We start from the raw sequence: 27446 nt of genomic DNA, 5'->3' as shown, positions 1-27446 counted from the left end.
CAGAAGAAACAGAAGCACATTATTTTGTTCAAAAAGAATCAGTCAACATACTCCAGGCAGGCTGAATTAGAATTAAAGAAAAATATTGAAGGTTTTTTGACGGTTTCATCTGGGAAAAGGGCAAGCTTATCTAAGGTAAGAAAATATAAAGGCAGGTTTACTAAATGGGTTGGACCCAGACTTTGATTCTACTGGCATGATCATCACTGAAGCAGAATTCTGCTGGGGAATTTCCTATCAGGAGGGCATATTTTCTCCTCCTTCTGCAACTATCTGTGCTTCCAAAATCTATCCAAAGAGTAGGGGAGGGCTTTGCCTTCTTCCTTTCTGCTCAGAGAATTCCTCTGCTAAATCTAAGGTTTTCCATAGATTGGAGCCCTTACATCTGCAGGACATGAAGTCCAGATCTGACCCAATGTTATTCTAAGGGCAGAATTCAAAAGTTATTTACAATTTGGATTGTGCCGCTAAAAGTTGTGTGTAACCTATCTCCGATTTTGCTGTCGTTTCTTAACAGGTTTTCTGACATGTATACATCAAAGTTTCTTAAAATTATATTTGGGAAGTAAATATATACAATATATTTACTTCCCCAATACTGTATGTTTTAGATGACAGATAATTCCTTGCATCTGGGAGCACTGGTTATTTACCCTTGCTCTGAAAGCCTATCATTTGCGAAAAATCAAACATCTTTTTTTTTTTTTAAATGGTTACTAGAGCAATCCCAAATATTTTTACTCTGAGGTAAAATATTTTGTTCAGTGGGATTTAATCCCTGGTTAGGATACATAAGATTACAGCCATCACGTTTTAAATTCTGGGCTGTATAATCTGCATTTCACTGTAGCCTTTGCTAATTAAAACTTTTTCTGTGAGATATATTTTCATTTATTTCAGAGACTTTTATTCTGTTTTCAAGACTTGTAATTGAATAAAATCCCAATTTCAGTACATTTTGTGCCTATTTTGGGGGGACTAAACATACTGTGGGAGGTGAGTGGAAAGTGCTAAAAGTGGCAATACTGTTCTGAGTAGTATTACTTCAGTCCTAAAGAAGTCTGCAACATAGCTCTCTGAATGCACAGCTACAGTTTGCACCCTGCTTGAAAAAAACAGTGCAACGATTTGGAGACCAGCCCTCCTGTCTAGAAATTTCTTTGGTTGTGTCACTGCATCAGATTTCAACCTCTTGGTTCTGCCCATTCGGAACGAAATAAATGACGATAAGTGGAGGATGTATAGCCAAGATCGTATGTATTAACCGAGAAGGTTGCCAACACGTCCAACAGAAGAAGAGGGATTTCAACTTTTAGCAAAGATTGGTGACAAGGTCGTACACACCTTAGGAGAAGAGGAAAGCTCTTTCACTGCATGAATAGCTGACATGTTCTCACTTGCTTCTCTTTCTACCTTTGGTGAGAGAATTGGTGGTTCCGGAGCTTTTCTTTTCATCTTCCTTTCTGTTTCTTGCACGGAAGTAACTTGATCATTTAAAGCAGAACTTGCTTTGGGTTCATAAAAGGGATTGGATCTAATTGAAAGAAGGGAAACAAATTTATTGGCTACCTCGGTATTTTTAGTGCCATTCCTGAAAGTCATTTGTTGGTTCTAAATCGTGACTATAGATTGATGTAGTTTCATACAAAAGAAAAGAAAAAAGACACACATAGAAACAAAAGACCTACTGATTATGCTGCTGGTTCCTCCACCCCCAAATAAACTGATGAGTGAGGTGTCTACAGCTAGGTACAAATAATGCCTAAAGCCAAGAAATCTGTAGTCACCATTTTTTAAAAAAAAATTAACTGGGGGTAAAATGGATCCACAGAGGCATTATATACATTAGCGATCATCACTTCTTTCTGAAGAATGAGACTTAATATAGTAAAAATAAAGATTTTCTAACTGTTTATTTGCATAGTAACAATCAAGATATAAGGGAATACTAGACAAAATGTGATAATGCTGACTATGCAGACATAAAACCTCTTTTTTTGTCCAAATTCTTATGTAATTGTCATACTTTAAATGTTGTCTAACATAAAAACCTGTAAAAGGAAAAGCAAAATTGGGATGATTTTTGAAATATAGCAAGTTAACCACTCTTTAGCAATGTGACAAGGAATATACAGTTACAAATTATAGAGATTGGAGATATAGCACACAGTTGTTTACTGGAGTCTACCGGTCTTAGGCAAAAAAATTACTTCATGAATGGATATTCCCTACAATCATGTGCTCACAGAGCCTTACATTAGCTGTTCACAACTCATTCTATTATAATCTAGACAGAAAAAGAAGCATACATTAACCGTTTCAAGAATCATCACATTTCCTGCATCAAAATCCTTGGATACAATTAAATAAAAACTAGCTGGGGGTTTTTTTCCCCATATGTTTGAGTTTGAAACTGGTTATAAAGGTGTGGCTTAGAATACTGATAAACATTTAAAGTGCTCCCAAGTATATATCTGAACAGAAAGCAGAGGCTATTAAGCCTGCAGGAATTACATTTTTTTCTTCCTGAACAAGTTGGTACATTCCAAACAGAACAACGGCCTGTAGCTATCCTCCATGCTTATTTCTTACGAGTATCCTGTAAGGTCCAGAAAGGATCCAGAAGCATTCTTTGGATTTAAAGTCAATACTGGTGGCTGGTACTTTGTTTTCAAGCACAGAGATAGACAGACAGACCGACCGACCAAAATTAAAAAGCCAGGTTAAGGAGGAAGCTTTGGCATGTGCCAAAGAAGGCTCTGAAAGCACATGGTGCCCCTTGGCACCCTGCCAGCAACTCCAGATATGCATCTGGATACACAGAATTTGGATTTAAACCCACTGCTACTGTGTTTATAGACAAGCTTTTGAACCAGCATAAGCTTCTGCAAACAGAAAACAAAAAGGTCATTTTGGTGGATTATTCCTTCCCTTCACTCATGCAAATCTGATCCAGAGAATTGAGAACTTTCTAGAACAAAAAGGGAAGCAGAAGAGAAGGGGGCAGGGGGAGGGGAAGTCAGCAAAAAAATCCGAACTCCCCTTTCTACTAGCAGAAGCTTCTACTAAACTGAAGGCCCAGGCATTCATAAAAGGATACTTCTGGATCCATCCTTGCATTGACAAACCGAGCCTTTTAGGAAAATGAATTCAACACATACAGAAAGAACATACTTTCAATAGCCTCACTGTTTTGGGAGAGCCTTTAGTAACATCTGGGTAAAAGGTCATTTGGAATTTTATTTTCATACATTTTAAAACAGCATTTTGAACAATTTATATGATTCTAAAAATGTATCCTCCTTTAATGATATATTTTGACTTTGCTGAATTCCATTTGCCTATTGATTCAGGCAGATATTGGCCTGCAATTTGGATAGTTTTCTAACAGGTTACCTTTTAATTGTATAATTTTGGATTTATATTTATTTTCTCTGCCAAGCAAATATTTAATTTTGTTGTTGTTGCTGTTCAGTCTCTGAATGGTTTGGATTTTGAGCTAGATAAGTGGGATAAAAACAAGGATGCCAATGCATTTACCACCACCCCTTGCCTTGTGATTTGTTTTGTGACCAGGAAGAATCATTCACTGGAACAAACATATAGTAAGTAATTCTCTGAAAGACAAGTTTGCTAATTATGTAACTAGATTTCTGGGAAAAGAGGAAAGGCATTAAAGTAAATATAAAACCCAACTGCATTCATAAACTACTATACAGCAGAGTTGTCATTGTTTATTACAGAGAGAAGATGTGGATCTAGTTGAATGAAAGAAGAAACTGAGACTAAAATAACTAGGTTGCAAAGTGAATGCACCTTTGAGTTGTTCTCACATCAGTGCTCATCAAATGCAAAAAACGAACAAAATCAAAGCTCAGAGTGATGTCAAAATAAACAATGGAGACGTGCATGACAGAAGGCAAAGGTGGAAAAAGAATGGTACTCCATTTGGAACAGAAGACTCAAGAATGTCTGTCAATCATTTAATTTTGCTAACAAGCTTGTTAAGCTGTCTTCAAACAGAGAAAGTTCAAAGCAAGGTGAAAATAATGATGAGAAAAGATAAGAACAAGGACAATGCATTATACATGGGAGGTCACAGAGTTTTCTTTTGTTCTAAAAGTTATTTTTTTGTTGTGGACATTTAGCAAACACAACATGTTTTGACATCAAACTATCTGACCTTCTATGGCCTTGGAAACAGAGATCCAACATCTGTCAGAGATTACTCCACATCTAATGTGAGTAATGAGTAAGGTGCTCATAGTTACAGGAACCTTTTTCATGTCATTTGCACAAGAGCACTTTTATTTATTTTTTAAAGATAAAGGACTGCTCTTTTTCCAGAAGTTTTGTCACATCAGATTTTTTAAATATGCGACACATGATTGTGCCTACCCCACCCACATTTAGTTAGTTCACTTTAAATACAATCTAGGCACACACTCTATTTTGTATTATCGTATATGAAATTTAATTTTAAATTAGTTTTATACAATGCTTTGGTCCACCAGTTTGCAATAAGATTCCTGGGAACCTTTTGCTAATGCAGAAATCGAGGTCAATATAGACATTCAGAAAAGACATACAAGTTCAGCCTCTGCAGGACTTCTTCCACCTTTTGGAACAGAAGTAAGGCAGGTACATGACTTCATATTCTAATCAGAGAAAGTTGTGCAGTTAGGAAAAAAGTGACTTCAGATGAAGCTTTTGAATGTGCTTTTGAATGTGGGATGAGAGTATGAAACATCTATGTTTTGTGATGACTGTGATGAAAATTTTTAATTTTCAGTTTGTGTAAGTTACTCTTATTTTACCAGTGTACAGTGTGATAAATGTCAAGAATTGAGCTTCCAAATCTGAATGGATTTTAAGTCTTTGTTCACTGAATCTTCTTTAAACTAGATTAAGTAGACCATGCTTCATGAATAGCACAGAACCAATATGGATATGATTCATCTCAAAAGGCACTCAAAATATATTTTAGTAATTACCTAATTCCAGGATGTTTAAATAACTTATCTATTCTGGGCTGCTTCTGCATAAGAGATGTCTCCTTCATCCAAGATTATATTCCATTTAACTAGAAGAAATATCCTCGTCCAGAAATGTGTGCAATTATGCAAAGTGTGATCAAGAGTTTCATTAAATTATATTTACACTGAGCTCATCTGAATAGTTACTTGTGAAGAAAAAAAGTATGAACTTTGAGCTAAGACAGAATCTAAAATAAGCACAAAGTAGCGAAGGCAATATTAAAATACATCTAGTAATCATTATTTTTCCAGACCTTTATTTGTTCTGGAGAATAGTTCACGTGGCTATTTGAGCAGAATTTCTGGAGAACCAGAAGATTAAACCCTACAGTTCTGATACATGAAAACTAGGAAAATAAAACTGAAATAACCGGACACCATAATGAGGTGTTAACAGTAGCAATTGGTTGAAAAGTACTGAAAATTCAGGAGGACATGGAGTACTATGAGGGGTATCCAGCTTGAAACACAAGACTTTTACATTACTTTCTCTATAGTGCAGCCTCCTTGGACTCCCTGGAAGCTGAAGACCTTGGGATCCCTGGAAGCCAAATATGGTAAAAATGCTATGGGGTGGAGAAGACAAGTCAAACAAATTTTGCTCTCTCCTGTGGAAAAACCTTTGGAAGAGACCTCTGGAGCCATGATGAAGCGTCTATGTTAGTATATTTGTTTTCTGAACAAGTTGTAATGGAGAACTTAAAGAGGGTGAAAGCTCAGTCAATTCACCTAGAGGCAACAGCATCCTTCCTAGATAGTGGCTGTTTTTACATTTCCTAATTTAATGTGACTATTTTTCCATGCAAAAGCTAGTTTAAAAGATTTGGTTCAGAAGACACAACTAATGTAACTTAATGGCAAAATCTCAGGTCACACAGGAGCCAATACAGAAGGCAAAATTATAGAATTTTAAGTGAAAACATTTACTACAGAGAAAGCAGAAATATTAATTTAAAATGTTTTTACAATATCAATACTACCTCCCCATTTATACTGTAAGACCAAGGAACGTTTTAGCAATAATGAAAGTTTAAGTGGTCCCTGAGAAAATAGTTATAATATACAATTATTTAGTTTTAGGGGAAACTGATCCTATTAGCAACAGATTGCTCATTTAAAACAATCTGTGTAGAAATGCAAGCTCAGCTAAGTTTCAATTAAAACTTGACATAGGCACTGACTGAGCAATAGAGAAATTGAGAACTTGGAACATGATGCCAAGAAAGAGAACCCTTGGAGGCTTGTCCCACTAAAGCCAAAAGCATTTGGTTCTAGGAATTCCATATATAGTTCTAGATTTAAACATACAAATGAACAACTATATTATACAGGGAAACCTTGATTTAGCAGACCTGGATGAAATGATTCCATCAGTTGTGCAAGTTATATCAACTGCATAATACAAATGACACATGTGGTGTAACAATGTGCAAATGATGTAATTTATGTCAGCTGCATAATGATATCACTGTAAATGACAAACACTCCAATTTACAGAACTATTGGGAATAATGAACATTCCCTTCTCCCAACTGGTCTGTTAAATGAAGGTTTCACTGTATTATTTTTCCTAGATATAATGGGTTACATAGCATGATAGCAGCTTTGAAGTGAATATATTTTGCTTGTAATTACAAAAGTCTCCTCCAGAATTCAAGCCACTTTCTTTAATACTTCTCAGTTCCACAGATAATCATGGATAAGTACACAAGCAAAAGGAATACATGCATAGTGACTGAGATGGAAAACAATACTGAAAGGGTCCCAGTGCCATCACAGAGGGTTCCCTCTTCTCGAACACTGCAGGCAAGGCTGGTCACCACATCTTAAAAAATACATACAGGAGAAAAAATAGGATGATCCAGAGACGTATGATGAAAATGATAAGAGAGATGGAGAGACTTCTGTAAAAAGAGATTGAAAAGATTAGAGTTGTTTGGTTTAGAGTGTAGACAAAATGAGAGCAGATTTGAAATAAATGCTTATCACACACAGTGAACTGCACCCAATAAGTTCTGCTTCTCTTTCTTCAGAAAGGTGACCTGAAATTTTTAAAATCTGTATCATATTCCTCTAAATCTCAATGGGTTTCTGAAAGGTGAGTAGGCAATAACATGGATAAGGAGAAGAACTAGACATGGACTAGACAGATGATAGAACAGGCTACTTTGCTTTGGCCTCATGTATGATAGGAACTAAGGAGAAAAGGAGTGGTGAACAAGTAGCTTGATCTCCAACAGCCTGTAGAAGAGCTAATGGCTTATGCAGGCACCACACCGCAGGCACAAATACCCAACAGCAACATGCAGGAGATGGATTAAACATATATCTGAACATGCACCACGTAGTTCAACTGAGGAATTCACCTTCATCAGATGTGGAGATAGCCAATACTTTAAACAGCTGTAAACAAGGATGACAAATTCATGGAAGACTGGTCTCTCAGTGGCTACTTTTCTCAACTGCAGTTTATAATCTCCAGAATACATAAGCAGTGTAACTTAAATACCTACTAAGAAGCAGTACTGCAGGTGGACTGCCACCTTCCCAACTCTCTGTGTGCCTTTCCAAATGCACTCAGTTAGCTTTATTTAGCAGGGCTGTTCTCCTTAAGCACTCTTCTATTCATCTCTTGGCTTAATACTCCTGAAAAGAGTACAAAATATACTGAAGCTGAAACATCTCATTCCAGTTTGAAACAAGCTGTTTCCAACCTCACAGGAAGTGTTCTGAGCTCATGGTATGTCAAACTCGAATTGTTTCAAATTGGACGCATTTTCTACACCTTTACTCCTGGTGACCAGTGTCTGCAGCAAAAAACACAATGATGCCAAATGATAACACACATGTGATGACAACATTACACAAATGCTTTGATTATGTATTTGTGCCCCAATGCCTGATGCAAGTACAGAAATCACAGCATTTCTGTGATGATATTATGATGCACATTTCATCATTTGCCTGCCTTCTCATGGACACTCATGATCCCGAGCCTATCAACTCTACAGAATCAAAGTCTGGATACCTGCAGCAGAACAGAAGTCTGTACACAGACTTCTACTGCAAGTTTATGCAAAGGAAGAATAAGTATTGTCTCAGTCATTCTAGAACCATTTCCTCAATGCTGGGGGTGGGGCTGTGGTTGGAACTGTTGGAGGAACACTTGGATGGCAGTCCTCCTCCTCCTCACTTCCACAATAAGATTCATTGTGTATTTAGACTCAGGAAAATGCACTCCAAACACTAAACGTTACTTTTTGCTCTGACAGGGTACTACACTGCCCTAAGGCACACTGTGCTTTAATTCTGACTTATTGTGTTGGGTGAATGCAAATGCTATGGTTTCTAAACTATAGTTTATTGCTCAGTGTGTTGTGCAAATCCAACCATGACTTGTAATCAAACTATGGCTTAGTGTGGTGGGTGAATCCAGCCTCTGTGTCTCTGATAAGAGTATCCCATTACATATAGAGGACTGGACTTCCCTCATGTGAGTATCCCAAGCGATATCTGTAACATAACCAGCAGAACTGACTGCAGTATTTCCAGCACTTTTCCATGGAATTGCTATTGTATTTCTTTCCAAAGGCTCCTACAACTTCATAAGCTCCATGAAAGATCATTATGCAACATATAATGGATACCCAGCATGAAAGGGGATCTACAGGGAAGACTTACCTAAAACTTTGAAAGTTGTAAAAGTATAAAGGAGGCTAACTGAAATGAGTGGTGGGCAATCCATAAGTATAGCTTTTCCTTCAGAATCTGCCCAGCGCTAGTAGGTTTTTGTTGTAAAGAAACCGTAGCTGGGGATTGCTTTCTTCCACTGTAGGACAGAATCACTGAGAAAAGGACTAGCAACACTGTTTCTATCAGACCTTGGGGTCTCTGATCCTCCTCTTTTGTCCACTCACATTCTAGGAGCGCAGTTAGGAAAGAAAGATGACTCTTTGCATTGGTAGGAAAGAGCAGCTGAGTCATGGTGGGGGGTATTGTTAGAAGTTCAAGGACGAGAAGCTGCAGAAGGTCTCGGAGTCCAGATAATATTCTATCCAATTGGCTGAAGAAAAATACCGTATTTAATGTGCTTGTGTGCAAAGAGCTTTTCCAGATTTCTCCAAGACAAAGTCACATTCAGACAGTGACCCTGTGATCTCCTCCCTGTGAAATCTGAGCCATTCCATTAAATTAGGGCTTCTTGTGCAACCAGTGTGGTCCAAGTATACCTGGATGGGATTTTAGGTGGGCAGGTGGAGGCTGCCTTTATTAATTTATTTAGAAATGCCTGCCTGCTGCTGTAGTTCATCAGATAGTCCTGTCTGGTCCCTCTCTTTCCTTACCATTGCTGGTCAAGTATGCAGAAATTAAGGGAGCTTTTCCCCTATCACTAAGGATACTGATGAATTTCATTTGGTCCATATTTTTAAGCACACTGACCTAATTCATACTTCCAAGATTGAGATGCAGTTAGCCTTCTAACTGCACACTGCAAAGTGTCGTTCTTTGTACAAAAGCATTGCGTTTATTAAAAAAAAAAAAAAGGACAAATTTTGTATATTTGTAAAGTTGCATACCAGTTGCCTATATTAGGGAGAACAGAGTACTACAGAAAATGTGTAAGTTCTTGAAATTTCTTTTAAAAATCACAAAATGATTTGGAAAAGATTATGACTGAACACAAAAATAGTGACATGGGGGACTGATTCTCATCCGTAGCTTGAATTCAGGGTTTCTGTTTCCCAATCTTACATTCTTTGTAGTACACCAAGGGATACTGCTGATGACAGTCTGATTATGAGACATTGTGCTGATGGTACAATGACATAAATAGCCCGATAGCAGAGTGGAAGCAAAGGATTGCTTGATAAATAAACTGAAGTTCAGTGAAAGAGGAAATAAGCTTTTTCATATGATCCTTAAAGGGTGTGTAAATATGTGCCTAGAATCCAGGAGGAATGGTGCAGCAATTGCCACTGAAAAGATGATGTGTGTTTGTTCTTCACATTTAGACTGTCTTGAAAGTTAACAGTCTATTGTGCTACAAAGAGGGAAGGAAGCTATAATCACAATTAAATGTACTGGCACATGGATAGAAAAACCCTTATGCCTTAAATGGCCTGCTGTGAATTCAGTGGTACAGTGGTTCAGTGGTACACATTTGTTTCAGTGGTACAGTGGTACAGATTTGTTTGTAGATGAGGGAAAAAAAAGTCTTGTACCTTTATGCTAACTTTTTATTTTACTCTCTCTCTTGTTTTTTCTCTTCGCTGTGTTTACTATCATTCTTCCACTATTTGCTTTTCTAATTTGCCAGGAACTGCACACCTGATGGCTAAGATGATAAGGATCTAGGGATCATGATCTGATAATACATACCTAGTCTGATTCGAGAAATTATTGTATGTCTCAGCAGGCCTTGTCTGGCTTTGGAAGCTAAGCTAAGTCAGGCCTGGTTAATACTAATATTAGACTGAGGATTTAAAAAACTTCCCAGAAGAAGGCAACAGCAAACCACTTTGGTACTGCAGCTAAGGAAATTGCATAGCTATGTCCATGCAGTCATCAGGATTTGACTTAGATTTAAGGACATCTTCCTCTCATATAATTTGTACACAAAACCAACTCTCAGTGAATAGACTTGGCCAAGTTACAATTATTTTCCAAAGCAACAAAATAACAAAAAATGGAAACCAACAAAAAGTGAACAACTAAGAAAAATCTATGGCCACTGAACTTTCCAGGACAAGAAAAAAAAGGAGGGGGGAGGAGAGACCTGGGACTATCACTTGTATTTACAGCAGAGAAAACACAATTAGTTTCATCTTTTTCAAACATTAGGGCAATCAGTACTATTATTAAAACTGACTCAGAAAAGTATTTTGCATAATAAATCAAATGATCATTGAGTATAGAAGGACAGTACTGAAGTTCTAAAGATTAGGTCATTCATTATCCTCAAATGTCACCGTATTGTATAGCTCCTTACGTATCAGGATAGTTCAAAGCTGGCCACTAGCCAACTGAACTGCTGCAGCAGCCAGTGCCACGCCTGAATCTGAGCACGCATGCTTTTCATCCCGAACATCTGTATCAACACCTCCCTTCAGAAATTCTTCTTTGATGATTTAGATCCTCACAGAAAAGAAGTCAATAACACACATGCCCCAATGTTTAATGTATTCAAATTCTGTTAATGGAGCAGTTTATTCTTGTACTTCATACAAGAATAATCAGGTTTTAATATTTTATGCCTGGAGGTCTTGTGCTGAAATCCCAACTAATGCAGAGGAGAAAAATGATCTACTTACTCATCTAACTCCTCTTCATCTGTTCTTGATGCATCAGCGTAAAGGTATTTGCTCATATCCACGGGCCGGACATTTTTCCTTCTGTTAGGCTGAGGAGGAGAGTCTCTGACAGGTAGCAGGACCTCAGGTTCAGGGTCTGGCTCATCAAAAGGGTTCATATACTCCACACTCTTTTCTTGAAAGGGGTTGTATTCATCGCCGTCATCATAGTACTGCTCTTGTTTAGATGATGGAATCACCTTAATATCTGGTTCTGCAGAGAGCAATCAAGAGGTGGTGTCTTAATGGAGAAGGAACTCCTGCTCTGAATTCCTTCAGAATAGTTTATTTCTCCTGATATAACTCTGGCAGAATACAAAACAGTTGCCATCCCAAATTAATATTAGTAAAATAAGAAGAGTATATTTAAAGCATGTTAGAGATCATATAACTTAAAAGGAAAAAATTACCCAGACACCTAGTCATGACTAGGGCAAGTTCAAAAAACAAAAGCATTCAGAAATCTTACCAGGATTGGGAGAACAGTTCCACAGGATCATCCATGTAATCCGTAATAGTAATGATAAATGTTCAGACATAACCTGGAACAGTTCCAGGCCCTAACAAGAAACAACCCTCCAAAAGGCAGATTGCCCTGCTCCTACTTCCATCTTTTGTGCACATTTGTTATTGCATTTTAAACAATAAATAAATAAGGGAGAAGGGTTTCATTTGACTTTTGTTTCAAGTACTGTACAAAAATGTCCAAGCTTAACCCTGTTATTCAGTAATGGCCAGAGCAAAGAATCAATCATATACAAAAAGGAAACATCACGTTTGTTACAGACAACTGATCTTCACTTTTTGACGAACTGTTGAAAGTGAAGTAACTCACAGTACAAGTCCTGGGCAACTGCGATCCATTAAACCAAAAGCAGGCCACCAGTCATATATTGGAATTTTGTTATGTACATGCTTCATAACCTCCCTTATCTTTTGCTATCCCAAATAGAAAGAACGCAATGCACTGCTCTGGCCAGGTGATTCAGAAATAATTCAAATCTGGTATACGCTTCAAAACAATTGACTAAAGAAATGTGCACATAATCTACTTCAAAAATGTCCTTAGGATCAAGCAAATTCAACTCACATGCAATCCATTCACTTCATCTATATACAGAATCTGCCTCTATGGCTGTAAAGCTACAGTAGATCCTATACCTGAGCTGCCAGGCATATGAAACTCAAGTAGATTCAGTAATAGAGATAGATTCTAGAATATCAGTTCAAAATAGACCCAGTTGTAGAGGCATATTCCAGAATATCAGGCTCCATTAATAAAGAATATGTGGAAGATCTTGTCACTCAATTTATAATATTTATAACAAGTATGGCTTAAAGAAAGAACATGAGCATTGTTTATATAATAATGAGATAATTAATTGATTAATTAGATAAATCTAAGTGCTGGAGATGTAATAGTATTTCAGAAAGCATTTGAAAGAAAAGAAAAACCTCCAGATTAAACACATCATCAAAGACATGAACTGAATACTCTTTTTAAAAATGTAATAAAGTTATTATAAAAAAAAAAAGACATGAACTAAATACATAAAACTGATGCAGATTTTTTTAAACCCCCCCCCAAAAAAAAATGAACGGGAAGGAAGAAAGAGAAGTATGTTCACAAAGAAAGCTCTTTGTATATTTAAACAATCAATCTCTTGTAACATTTAGCACTTATATTGTTCTTTTAATCTTCAAAATTCTTTACAAACATTAACTAATTAATCTAAATCCTTCTGTCAAATGTAGGTATAGTAGAACTCTGGGACGCATTACTAATCCAAGGCAAAGCTAAAAGGGAAAACATGTTGCTGTTTAGACTAGTTAAGCCTCCCTTAAGTACTACACAGTAACAAAGTTAGCTTAGGAGAATTAGCTAGAAGAGCCTTTCCTAACCCGTCGGCCTCTCAGTTTATGAGCCAGTAGATTTAATTACACACAGCACTTCAGTCGATTCTCTCCAGCCATCATACTCATGCAAATGTCAGTAACTGTATCTACTGTGAGAAACATCCAATGTCCAGAAAAAGTCATTAAGCACAGATGAGGACATTCTATGGTAGAATATGATTTGTACTAGGGACTTTGCGTGTGTATGTGTGTTTTTTTTCTCCAATATCAGCCTTATGTATCTGATACTGGAGAGAGGTTTCCTATTGGAAAGCCTGAGATTTAAAGTCATCTAGGGGCTTAGTAGTTAGACATTACACTCAACAATCAGAACACTGCAGAATACAATATGGTGGTGTCATGACCATGTTTTATGCCTTGGTGCATATTACCACTTCAGAAAGAAGCAAAAAAATGCCTCAGTTCCATGCTTCATCTTGCAACAGCAAGACAATGTTCATCCATCCTTGCTGTTTTACACAAACCTCACCTCCACTTCTTTATAGATACATTTACTTTACATTTGTCTTTCTAATATAATGTCAGGGAGATTCTCCAGTAGTATGGGGGCAACGGTGCAGAGAGTAGTCCACATGGTTTAAATTTCCCAGCCTAGCCATTAAAGGGCTAAGTAACAGAAGCAGAATTAGTATCAGCCTGAAAGCCAGGGTTCCCACTGAGAGCTGCTGAGCTAAAATATATCTAAAGAATGGCTAGTCCAATTCTTGTCTTGAAGATCTCCAGTGAGGAAGAGCTCACATCTCTCTGGCTGGCTGGCTGGTATTGTCAAACTGTTCTCAAAATATATATTCTACTATAAACCTTAAATCCCCTTGCTTGTAGCTTCAGGCCATTATATCTAACCTTGCCCACTAAGGTAGCTGAGGACAAGTTGCACTGTTCCCTGCTTCAAAAAGAACAGGTTCAGACCAATGATCTGTGCAGGTTCTGCATCCAGTGATCTATCAGGTCTTGATGATCTGAAGGAGAACCCCTTAGGACTACACAGTCATAAACAGTACCTCCCTGTTCAGTTTTTGACTGATAGCTGGCATACATCTCTGCAGGGGTGCAAGAGTGGTTAAAATGGTCCAACCCAGGCACCTGATTAATCTTGGTGGTTTCTTAAATGCACCTGGGGATTTCCTACTTCATGTGAAGTAGGATGAAGATGTGATTCTGTTGATCCCCTGGCTGGACTATAGAATCAGAGATGGCCGAAGCAGTTGCCATTATTGTCCCTAAGTGCCCTTTGCTCTCATGCAAAGCCAAATCATTTCCAAGGTTTACTAGGGAGCTGAGAATATTGAAACAGATGGGGCAACAGCTGGAACACAAGAGGATAAACTCTCAGGATGGATCAAAATATAGAGTCCCTCTGAAGGTCCATTTGAACTTCTACTCTGTAAAGGTAGCAAAGAATGCTTACTTCTGTCTCTCCACTGTATCTGCACATAACAGGCCAGCATAGTTTTTCTATACTAAATTCTGCCACCAAAATGTTGGAACAGCTGGAACAGTAGACAGCACAGTGTGAACAATTTACATAATTCTGTGCAGATAAAGTCATTTGGATCCATTTCAACTTCGTGTTAAGCTACAGACAAGACACAGGGATGAAAGCTCAGCAACTACTTGTCCTCTTATTTCGGATTCTTTTCAGCCTATAGATTTCAAGGCTGTAAACCAGATGTGAGGGATGAGGGCCACTACTTACTAATCATTTTCTTTTTCAGCTGGTTAAACTGGCAAAAATGGGACTGGCCCCACTATTAAGGCAGAATGTGTTCCCCCTGTCTAAAGGAAGCAATAATAAGTACTTTGCCAAAGAAATTATCTTTTGAGATGGGTGAACTATATAATTATAGGACATCTCAAATGTTCTATTTGTGTGCAAAGTGAATGAGAATACAGTGGCCTCACAACTGAAGAGATATCTGAATGAGCATGGTTTGCTGGATCCAATTCAATTGGGCTTTTAGCTGGAATGATACTGAAACTATTTCATTTATCTTGATGGATGATCTATGCCAGAAATGCACGGAGTGCACTCTACTAATTCTTCTGGACTACTCAGTAGCTTTTGATACTATTGACCATGGTATCCTTCTACAGCAGTGTTTCTCAACCTTGGCAGCTTGAAGATGTGTGGACTTCGACTCCCAGAATTCCCCAGCCAGCCAGGCTGGATGGGGAATTCTAGGAGTTGAAGTCCATACATCTTCAATCTGCCAAGGCTGAAAAACACTGTTCTAAAGTGCCTGATGGATTGGAACTTACTTATTTTACTGTGGTTTCCATCCTTCCTGTTAGGCCATATCCAGAAGCTCCTACTGGGGAACTACCACTTGATACATAAACTACTGATCTAGGGTATCCCATGGGTTTCAGTCCTGCCTGTAATGCTGTGGGCAAAACCACCTGGGAGTTTGGAGTGGGATGTCAAATGGTGAAGCATCAGCAATTAGACAGCATTCATGACTTTATCAAGGGATGATTTTGCTAAACAATAAGAAGTTTGCATAAACTACTGTTTAAAAACAATAAACAAACAAAAGAAGAACAATATTAACAGTTTGCCCCATCTTTTTGTGGGGGGCAGTTCTTCTGGTGCAGGTTCCTAATCTAGTTATTTAGATGTGAATTTATATTTGTACATATAAAGTACATACAGTAATTGCTCATATATTTATGAGCCTCTTGTTAAGATTACTAAAGCGGGCAATGTAACTTTTAGTACACACTTTAGTACACACTTAAAATTGAGTTAAATCAAACATCAAGTAACTTTCAAGTACTGATTATTAGTACTAGGACTTAAAATATGTAAACTTTTATTTAAGTTGTCCAGGCACTTCTAGAAGGAGATGAATGATTTGATCAAACACTGACTAGTACTGATCTAAAAGACTGCTTCAGATTGAAGAACCCCATTATTAGGCTATTAGCTTAAGCAAGCTCTGATTGAATACGTAGATTGCAAATTATCAGCACATAAGTAACACCAAAGAAACTTTCAGAAAATAAGAAATAGGAAGTACACGCAGTTTGTGATCTTGCCAAAAACTATAGCATAATCCAAAGATCATATGTGGCAAAATTAAATACCTTCCATATCAGGGTCTCCAAAAGGGTTCAGCTCTGATCGATCAGAATCTACAAATGGATTTGATCTTGAATTTGCCAAATCTTGCTCCTCTTCATCCAGGAAACTAAGCTTGTTGATAAGCTCTAAGAAACCAAGCAAGATACTTTTCAATATATTTTTATACTTTCATTTAAGATTAGACATAGAATGTTTAAACAAACACTTTCCAAGTACTTATCTTAAGTACTACATATCCCTTTTAACAGTGAACCAGGACACATTTTCTACTGCAAAATTAAACTGTTATATTTATAGTATACCAATGTTTCTAGCTCAGTGACATGAACAGAAGCAAGTACAAGTTTATTATATGATTATTTAACTGTAAGGTTCTGACAATGGTTTTTAGAAAATAAAAATGCTAACAAAGAAAATCAACATATATAGGTAGTAATTTTTCCATTACTAAATTGAAAAGCCCAGATGCAGCATACGTATTATCTCAGGGAAAGAATGCAGTATTTAAAATACTTCCAAGCATGAATAATGGTACTTCTATGCTAAGTTTAGCAAATGGAGGGTCTGACTACAATTGCAAACTTTTCTGATCAATGACCATGCTGGTGGGGATGATGGGAACTGGAATCCAACAACATCTGAGGGCCTCACCCTGGCTGACGAAAGCACCGTATCTTGTTGTCTTCTCTTGGCTGAACTACAACAGACTGTAATGGACACCAAGCACAAAGCTACAACCAACACTTGAACGTGAACAGATACTAAGGAGGTCACAGTAAAATATAGACATGCCAGAAACAGAAAAGGAGGAAAGCTCATAGACCTTCAGAAGAACTGGCTGATTTAGTGGATAGCATATTTGTATGCTTTATGCAGTCATCTTGATCTTCATCTAAGCTGCTCAGAGCATTCAACTGGTTTACAATTTCTGTAAACAGAAGCCAGTCAAGACAATTGTGAGGTAAGATCATTTAATGGAAAAGAAATACAATACATGCTGTTATTAGGAAAAAGAGAAAAGGAAAAGAAAGACAAATGTTAATTCGGGAATACTTTCCAGACTGAACGATCATAATTGCACTTAATGTATCTCTGTACTTGCATGAAGACTTTTCCATATTCTGAAATGTGGGACATCAGTGAACATGCAATACATTTTAATTAACAGAAATTATCCTGGATATATTCTGCACTAAAACAAGAATCAACTGATAATAATCAACATACTGAAATGTAGTATTTTAATTAAGGCAGCATAGAAACACTATTAATGTTGCCAAATAAAACTTAGCCAGATTGGCCTGCCAGGCAGAACTGGTAGGGGAAAAAGATGGTCAGGGCTGGTTCCTAAGTAAGAAATCTTGGTTTTAATGGGAAATCTCCTGCAGAACTGTAGGCGTTTTAGTTGAGGAATATCCTGCACATCTAGCCCTTTTAGGACAACTTACAGCCAACAGATCCAATGGGGTTAGACCTACAACCTAAACTGGACATTTTGATGGTGTGTAGTTATCAATTTTGATATTCTCTATCTGATCTATACGCTAAGTTGTTCAAATGTGCAGGCAGTCAAGGACGCAACTGGAGAAAACAGGAAGTGGAACAAGTGATTTGGTTTAAATGCTACAGGTTTTCACAAAAGATATGTGGAGGTGGCTGCCACCTTCTTCCAGAGTGTAGTGTGACTATGCCATATACTGACTTCAACTGCTGAATCTCCAAGCTGCATTATCATGAATATCCTATTACCACCAAGAGAGTGGACAATTATGAAAGGTAAGAAATCTGTATGCATTTGTTTAATGTTCATAATTTGTTTTCTTTAGATACAAGTTGGGTATTTGGTAGTCATTTGGAAGACAGTGATTAACAGAGACTGAGATTGACAAAGACTATGGTGAAGAATGAAGGATGACATGCATGGAAAACTGCAAGATGGAGCAATGCTTGGAACATAAACTCAAGGAGACATAACAGAATTGCATAATCCTTTGTGGAACAATCAAGGAATTTAATCAAGACCATCTCATTTAGCAGGGAGTTTGTGACAAAACTATAGAAACATGCTTATGAAAAATGATGTATCATATTAGTGAAATAGTTGCTATTGGGGATATAGGCATCTTTTCCATTCAACTTGATTTAGCTAAAACTCTAACGACAGGCAGAAGTAATCTAGTGATATAGTCAAATCTTTCAATATCTACTGTATCTCTTCTCCTTTAGTCTTTCCTACTACCAGTAGAAATGCATATATTCCTGAGACTGGAGTTTATAATGTTTTAGAAGCAGAGATCCTTGTTCCAAGGATATTACAATCTAATATTTGATAGGTGGAACAACAAAAGAAGTAGAACATTGATGTTACTCCAATTACAAATACTTTTACTGGTTACAGATTCAATTATAGTAGAACTTAGTAGTAATTAGAGGATACTCTACTTCTCATTAAAAAAGGTAATACCCAATATGTGGTCCAGATCCAATCCAGAGTATGTTTTATCCAGGAACTGCATTTGAAGGATGCAGGCTGTTGGGAAATTTCCAGGAAGAGACGTGGATTGTGTCTGCTTCATCAAGTTTAAATTTTATTTCTTTTCCCCTCCTCCATGAGTATCCTTTTTTGTATTGAGCTATATATTAATATATACCCTGGGTCTGGAAAATATTGCTGTGCCTTCTGTAGACAGGTCTCTCTCTCGTTCTCTCTCTCTCTCTCTCTCTCTCACACACACACACACACAGATACACATACACAACACCACAAATCTGTTCTCATGTAAAGATGCCAACTGCCTTGCGCTTTTTATTACTTAGCATTAACACTGTGCTGGATAGGATGGATTTTCTACCTGTTTGCTTCTAGAGGAAAAAAAAGTCACTTCCTTAGGCAGAACCAAGTTATCCAGTTATACTCTCTAGATATGGAAAGCTAATATAGCTCTTCAATCCAGCTCGAGAACTTTAAATACCAGGTTAAATTTAGATGTACTGCCCAGATAGCTTAGTTCTTCCTGCATTAGGAAACTGTAGAAGCTAGGGGGATCGTGAAGGCCAATGGCCTGAAAACTGGTAAGCTCTCCCATACTACTCCATAGTTCAGTACTCCTGGAAGTACTGAATAGTAAATATACAAAAACCTTTTGCCTTCAAACTATGGGTAACTTTGCTTTCATCCACGGAGCGAGAGGGAGAGGGAGAGGGAGAGAAACAGTGGCAGAAGTCAAGACCATCTGAATGTAGTGTTTGTGGGTCTTTTGAAGTTAACCAAAAGGATCATGAATCCTCCCTTACTTCACCCATGGATACCAATCCACGATTTAAATTAAATTGTTTGTTCCTAATGCAAATTATACAATCCTACATTACTTTCACAAGAAAAATGGTAGAAAAGAATAACAACCTTCAAATTAAGTTTACAAGCAAAGACATTTTAATTATAACACGTTTGGGAAAAAACAAACCTGTAATTTTTGCAGCCTTTTCTTCCTGGTTTACTCTGTTTTCTTCATCATCTTCATTATCTTCCTCAAAGTCATCTAAATTTCCAATATCTGCCTGCTTCATACTCATTAGACTTGCCAGGCTCTGCATATCTTCATCTCTAATAACAATAACAGTAACAACAACAATAATAGCTGACCGTGTGACCAACCATAATAATAATAAAACATTTAGCCCATAATAAGCCAGAAGTAGTTACTTCTTTGTAGTTACAAAGAAACAAGTATGGATAATTGACATTGCAGTAGCTGGAGATGGAAGGGTCAATGAGAAACAACCAGAAAAAGTAGGGAAATATAAAGACTCAATAGAGATTGAACGAATGTGGGAAAAGAAAATAATAGTGGTGCTAATAGCAGTTGGTGTGCGTGGTGCCATTCCAAAATATCTGGAAAACCAGTTCAACACAAGTGAAATTTGAACTCACCAATTACAAATAATTGCATTACTTGGAACAGCACATAATTTACGATGATATCTTTAGCTATCCCAGATCCTTGGAAAGGATTCAATAATTGAAGTACCAAATCCAGTCAGACCCATCTGGCAGACTGTGTGCAAATACTGCAACAACAACTACTACTACTATTACTACTATTACTAATAATAATATCATTATCTTACCAACATCAAATTAATTTGTTGGTTCAAGTTGCCCTTCATTTAGGGCATCTTGACAAATTTGAACTAATGGCTATTTTCCCATTTGACAGTTTTCCCGTCTGCTGAATCTTGATTCAGTGTTTCCCAGAAAGCAAACTAATTCTAACCTTGACATACAGCTGCATCTTGAAGGGAAGAATATGAAGCCTTATGGGAAAAGAAAAGGTGTAATTTTTACTAATGAAAGGAACCTCAAAAAGGTATTGTGCTGGCGAAGCAAGTTATGAAACATTATAATGAAAAAGAATTAGCAATGATATAGGGCTTCCTCTTACTTTATATGCTATCAGCATTATCCCCTTAATTTTTACAAATGCTCTAGGTTCATATTGTTTTCTCATATTATGACTCTTACGAAAGAATTGTTCATCTAAGGTCATGCCTGAGGCGATACTGCGCCAGAACTTCCTTCCCACAGCTCATGCCCTCCACCAACCACCCCACAAAAAACTAGAATGACAATCAACAACCACTGTACAGGATCTGTGGGATTGAGCAACATTTTGACAGTTGTGGGCCACATTCAGTGCTTTTATGGGGGGACTCAGAGTAGCAGCAGGGGTGATAATGCAAAGCAAACTCAACTAGGTCATACAGGTAGGCAGGCAGATAGGCTGGTCTGGGATTATCTACTTGGGGAGGGAGGAGTGCCTTGTGGGAGTCTTTTTTTTAATGTCGATTAGGTTTATTCATGTTCTTGCACCGTGGTTTCCATGTGTTTCCTACTCTGAATTGTTTGAAACCATACTGTTGACTTTTAGCAATTATGCAAGGGAAATTCAGTAGTGTGGTTCAAGAGAGCTGAGGGGTAGCCTCAGGTTGCCCACTCCCACAACAGCAAGCTCAGGAGCATATAGAAGAGCAACAGAGCAACTTTCCTGCAAAACTTACGTGGCTTTTCCTTCTCTCAGGAAAATACACGATAAAGAGAACTGCAGGGTGGCTGAGAGGACTTTCTTAGACAAAGGCTTGAATTTTAACTTGACATCCGTCTGAGTCGGCATGGGGCTCGCATATTGCTTCATGTTGATATTGCTGGTAGCAAGAGCTTTCCGCCGTCCAGAAGGAGATTCCTTAAAGAAAACAACTTCTCATGAAATATCAGAGTTACAAAACAAAACATATGCTTATGCTTTATTTAATGGATGCCCTGCCTTCGTCTTCCACGAAATTTTCCCATCCTGACCCTGATCAGATCTAGATCTGGTTACATTTTGATAGTAGGTAGCGGTTCTTCAACTTGTAATTAATTAGGCTATGATTCCAGCAAAGTGTAATACAAGGTAAATATTACTTGTTAATGGAATGCAGCTTCAGATTTACATCCAAAATATATGCAAATTAATTTAAAAAAACAGTATTCACTCACTGGTTTTCAGGACATATCCTATCATGTATGTTGCCTTAAGAGCCGTCATACCGAGCTATTCTCATAAGACAAGACCAAGGCAGTTTATTATAGTTAATTTCTTCTTCTTCATCCTAGCGTTTTCCCGCAGGTGCAGGGTCCACTTTTCAGATCAATGAGCGCTATTATAGTTAATATGAGTGCACTAAATTCCATGATCACCCTTTTGTTTTTATAGAGCGTCAGAACCTTTGACCTTCATCTTGTTCTTTGACAGAGAGCAACAGCCAGGGAAAGGAGAGCTCACATTGTTTGTGCGAGTTGCATCTGTTTAACTTGATTCAGCTGGGTATATTTGCATATCCTTAAGAAGTTCTTTTGAGAGACTTAAATCCTTCTCAAGTGTTCAGTGTATTTTTGAAATTCACTCAAAAGGGATCTACATGCACTAATAATTCTGTATAATATTAGTGTGCATAATCGGATAGATAAGGCTGGTTTTTTTAAACAAGATATTCTTCAGGGATGACATATTGCATTCTGACTTATTTTACTAGGCAGAAATCTCAAGCGCTTTTAGGAAAGACTATTTGAATGTGCAGATTGAATTAGTATATTTTATTCAAGGCAAATGATAACCACAGCAACAATATACAGTAAACCCTCAGTTCAATGAGCTTCAATTTAGCAGACTTCAGATGTCATGGACGAAGTCTGCTGAATCTGATTCCCCCCTCCCCAAGTTTTGAGACAATAATCAACTTCGCTTCAAACAATGGATAAAGTTTGTTGTTTGGGGGAGCAGTCCAGACAATGTTTGCTACTTCTGCTCATACATAAGTATCATATTTCTTCTGTGTAGCAATATTGCATCTGATACTGTTAGCAGCTATCCCAACCTTTTAATGAGTGTTGCTGTTTGTGATACTTTTCTGCGGGGGGGGGGGGATTTTGCAAATACATAACCATGGTTTCACAAAGGGGCAAAAAGGAGTAAACTTGAAGGTAAAGAAGGAGAGTCAACTGTAAAATTAAAATCAGGAGTGCCCATTGGATATATTTGTGAAAAGCATGGTGTGATGCAACAAAGAGTGTCAGATATTCATGAAGCAAAATACAACATTAAGTAGCTTCTATCAGTGCGTATTGTGAACACTGAAGTAAGGAAGTTGCAACTGGGACAAGAAAACATATGAAAATGGCACAGGAATTACCATTTGATGAAACCGTGTTGAAGTGGCACGTTCAGCAATGTTCGTGTTCATGTATATAGAGTGGAATGAGGATCTGCAACTAACACCACATGAAATTAAGTCTGAAATCCAGTGGGGATCGCTTTGGCGATTTTGTAAAAGGGATGGAACAATCAAGTGGACTTTGGGCAAAGCTCTGAATATTGCAGTGGAGGAGAGAGAACATTGGGGAAAAAAGTGAAATAATGGCATAGATAATATGAAGACCTCACATTATCACAAACGTATAGTGACAATGAGACTGGCTCGTTCTGGCATTTGCTCCTGAAGAACACTCAGGTTTCAAATATAAAACAAACTCCAAGACAAATTATCAGTGAGGAGACAATCTCAGTATTAGTTTGTGCAAATGCTGACAGATTGCATCGATTAACACCAGTCATTGTAGCAAGTCACTTCATCCAAGAGAGCTGCTTTATGTACCAACCCCCATTCATATATTATAAATCAAAGATGGCATCGTTTATATTACTGCTTTTAATGACTGTTTCTTCAATCGCCTTGTGTCTGAAGTCAGCAGATATAAAATGGAAGAGCTGCAGATATCAGAAGAAAATATGAGACTCTTCTGATTCTTGTGAACACTTTTATTTATCCATCTCAAGATATGTTAAGGAAAGATGGAAACATTTGGTGCTTATTTTTGACCAAAGACAAAACATTAGTCATTTAGCCCATGGACCAGGGAATCATTCTGGCAACTAAAAGACCTAATAGGAATACATTTTTGAGGTAGATGATAGCTGTACAGATAAGTCCTTGAGTTACAACCACTTGTTAAGTGACCATTCAAAGTTACAACAGTGCTGAACGAGGGGGATTTATGACCGGTCTTTGAAGACACAGCATCCCCATGGTCAGTGTCTGGTTTGCGATTACAATGTCGCAGTGAGCCGTGCTCACGCAATCGTGATTTCTGACACTCCGTGCTGGCTTCCCACAAGCAAAGTCAATGGGGAAGCCAGCAGGAAGTTGGAAATCACTCCCACTCCTGCCACTTTTTCGCCTGCCCGCATGCCATAGCATCTGCTCACAACACCCCCATCCCCCTGTGGCACCTACCTGTGTTCTGTAGTGCCTGCCCATGGCATTCCTTGCCCCTGCACTCTGGAGGCCTGCCTGCAGTACCCCCTGCAGCACCCGCACACCCACCCACGCTCTAGACTACTTGCCCATGGCACCCCCCCTGCCCCCCCCATGGCATCCACTCGCCTGCCGGCCTGCTTGTCTGGGACTCCCCCCTCTTCCTGCTTAACATCCGCATGGTCCTGAGGCTACAACAGCAACCAGGACTGCAAAATTGCCATCGCTAACCAATGCAGTCACATGACGTCCCACTTTACTATCGCATTGCTTATTGACAGAAATTCCAGTCCCAATTGCCATTGTAACCTGAGGATCACCTGTATTTGAGATCAAATCTGATAAACCAGAGGGTAATATACTCAGAAACTGTAACTTAAAATCAGCGATCTTCAATTTTACTGCAGCTTGGAAAGCAGTCAAAACTGAAATGTTGACTAATGGCTAGAAAAAAACTGCTTTATAACACGGATATGGTCTTGAAGGATTTGAATTGAATAACTAACACAAAACTGAGGCTGGCAAAGAGGAAGCAACTGAAGATGTATTGCAGTTGTTAGAGGAAAATGAAGATATCATCTGAAGCCAGAAACTCTTCAGTAGATGACATCGGCACTCCTTTTGGTTTTTCCACTGTCACCTTGCTAAGTGCTATACTGGGCATTTACTATTATTATTAATACTGTTGTTGCTATTACTACAACAGAGTATTATTTAACACAATAATCTCATATATGGATGTTTTTATAGGCTTGAAAAATCTCAGTTTTAACAGACATTCAGTCTGTTAAATGAAGGATTTACTGTATTTTTATTTAGTTAATACTTAACAAATAGTAGGGTTTTTCTCCTTTTTTTACTTATCAGCCAGGATTATCTTCCTTATAATTACACATGGTTGTTTAGAGAAGGTACAGAAAACCACAGAAGAGTGAATGCATGCATTCCTGTATGGTCTACTACATTATGATATAACCCTACAAGGCAATTAGACAAATGCTGGAAGCAGATATATATGAGTAACATTATATTTTTCTTAAATTATTTTTCAGCTATAACTCCTTGTCAGAAAAATCAGATCCTGCTAGAAGGATCTCATTAAATAAAGGCCTTCATTTTTTCAGCGAGTGTAGAAGACCACATATAACATTACTTTGTCTCTTGAAATAGGATTCACCTTGCTCATAAAGGCAGGCACTCTCTGCTCAAGGAAAAGATAAAAGATTATTTGAAGGAGTATGATGTTTTTGAGATGAAGAGATAGAGACCACGAACAATCACGGACCCCAGGTTTTAGAAGTTTTCTTTTTGGTGGAGCAGTCTCTTCTCTGCTATTCATTAAGAACTTAACAGCAGCAACTACTAACTGGATCTGTTTACTGATCTGTAAATACCAGAGACATTTGCTAGCCTGAGGCAAAATATCCATATGACTCCCACTACCCAACTGTGGTGGTAAACATGTAAGAACCAAAGTAACAGTCAAGTTGTTCCCTTTTAGTAAGTTATTAAAAACTGTTGCCAGACATGGATCAGTTCAGTCCGTCTGATGGTAGCATTATTTCTTATCCTCGTTATTTTCCATACAAATCTAGAGTTTTTGGAGTGAGGTGGCTTATACATCACTCAATCAATAATCTTCCTAAGTCCTATATCCTAAGTGAACAAACTGCAAGTCAGTATGAAAACAGGGATCTGCCATGAAGTTAAGAATGTCTACGCTGTAACATAATGAAAACAAATCCCACCCATATGCATAAAAATTAGCTCTTTTATCATCTTGTACATAGATTGGCAAGCCATAAACTATTTCCCCACAGTAGCAGAAATATACTCCCAAATGCCCTCTATGTAGCTTGTGAGAAAGAAGAGTTAGTGTCTCCCAAATGCCCTGTTCTGGATATATGCAGATCAGTATTTGGCATAGAGGAAAATGTTACCATATGATACCACTCCTACCAGCTTGAAATTTTATTTATTTATTAATCACAGTTATATAGCCTAGCCCTGAAGTAAGCTGACCATTTTAGTGAGAATTTTGTCTCTAGAGAGGGAGTGCTGGGAAAAGAACTCAGTTAACAAATTGATGATCATTTACAAAAATATGACAGACATTTGTGCAGAAGAAAAAAACCTCTTCATTTAAAACATGAAAGGCCAAAAAAATTAATTATCTCTGCAGAGAAAAAAAGAGAATGCCTATGTTTTCTTTTATAATTTAGCAATGTGTTAATCTATGTGGGTATGGCAGGCAGTAAAGTGTTTCACTCCTAGCACAGGCAGCTAATATATAAACATGTTCTTAAAAATAATAATGGCACACCTTTGGTACTAATCAACATTCTTTAGTATTACAACAAATATCATTCTGAGGAAGTTGCCGCAGCTCAGAAATTAAATTTTAACCTTGGTGCTAGTGCATATTGCTATTACTCCCAAATAAACAAGCATCCGAGAGATGACTTTAGATAAGCATGGATAATATCATAAGCACATGAACAAAAATTACATAGTGAACAGTAAAAGCGGTTTACTCATTTACTTACAAAGAACAGATGATAGGACACGGATCAAGTTGCACAGACACAGATTTGTCCCTTCCCTTCTTCTCCCCTACCTGCATCCAATTCTGGTAGAGATACCAGAATTATTTGTTTCTCCCTTCAAAGCAATAATTCCTACCAAAGCAGAAGACAAACCAGGCTCATATCTTGGCTGTGGTTATTAAGCAGTGGCTAAATTATACTTCTCATCTGAACATCACAGGAAACTGTGATTTCAATATTAGGACATCTTTGCTAAAGCTGAATATGCATAAACAGGGAAGGGAAAGGCAAGAAAAGCATGTGAGAAGAACATATTTCCAATCTGATGAGTCACAGATTATCAAACCAAAATGAATCAGACCTTTTGATAGGCATATTGTCAATTCAACTGAAAAACAAATCACAAAAATGGCAATTTTGTTAAATGCTCTGAACGTGTAAGGAGGAGGATTCCTTCTGGTGCACCGCTAGCAAGGAATTCTGGAACTGTAGTTCCAATATATCTGGAGGGCAGTAATATGGGAAGACTGGACTATGACCAGAAAGATCAGACATAAAAGAAAACGTTAATATATAGAGATGCTGTAAAGGTAAAATGAAATATCCCACATACGTTGTCTGGAGTTCCATGTATGAAAAATGACAATAAAATGATGGATGT

General features: G+C 37.7%; 1 protein-coding gene across 3 annotated transcripts in view; it reads right to left on the bottom strand.

Annotated features, from left to right (window-relative positions):
* Window positions 1–27446, bottom strand: part of EHBP1 (EH domain binding protein 1) — a 251880-nt gene that overhangs the window by 128142 nt on the left and 96292 nt on the right. For 2 of the 3 annotated variants that reach the window (XM_088133981.1, XM_088133985.1), the window contains exons 6-10: window positions 21447–21628; window positions 19853–19992; window positions 16391–16513; window positions 11348–11600; window positions 1345–1534 (exon numbers count right to left, since the gene is read on the bottom strand). In XM_088133981.1, coding sequence (XP_087990107.1) covers window positions 1345–1534; window positions 11348–11600; window positions 16391–16513; window positions 19853–19992; window positions 21447–21628 — 888 coding nt within the window. Of the gene's footprint in view, window positions 1–1344; window positions 1535–11347; window positions 11601–16390; window positions 16514–17211; window positions 17317–19852; window positions 19993–21446; window positions 21629–27446 lie in introns of all 3 variants that reach the window. The other variant, XM_088133990.1, reaches the window with a different exon arrangement.

This window comes from Python bivittatus, unplaced genomic scaffold (genome assembly GCF_059951505.1).
Source record: "Python bivittatus isolate LINGU-HERP-01145 unplaced genomic scaffold, Pbiv_v1 ctg000020_np1212, whole genome shotgun sequence".
NCBI lineage: Eukaryota > Metazoa > Chordata > Lepidosauria > Squamata > Pythonidae > Python > Python bivittatus.
This window is presented reverse-complemented; position numbering and strand designations above follow the sequence as displayed.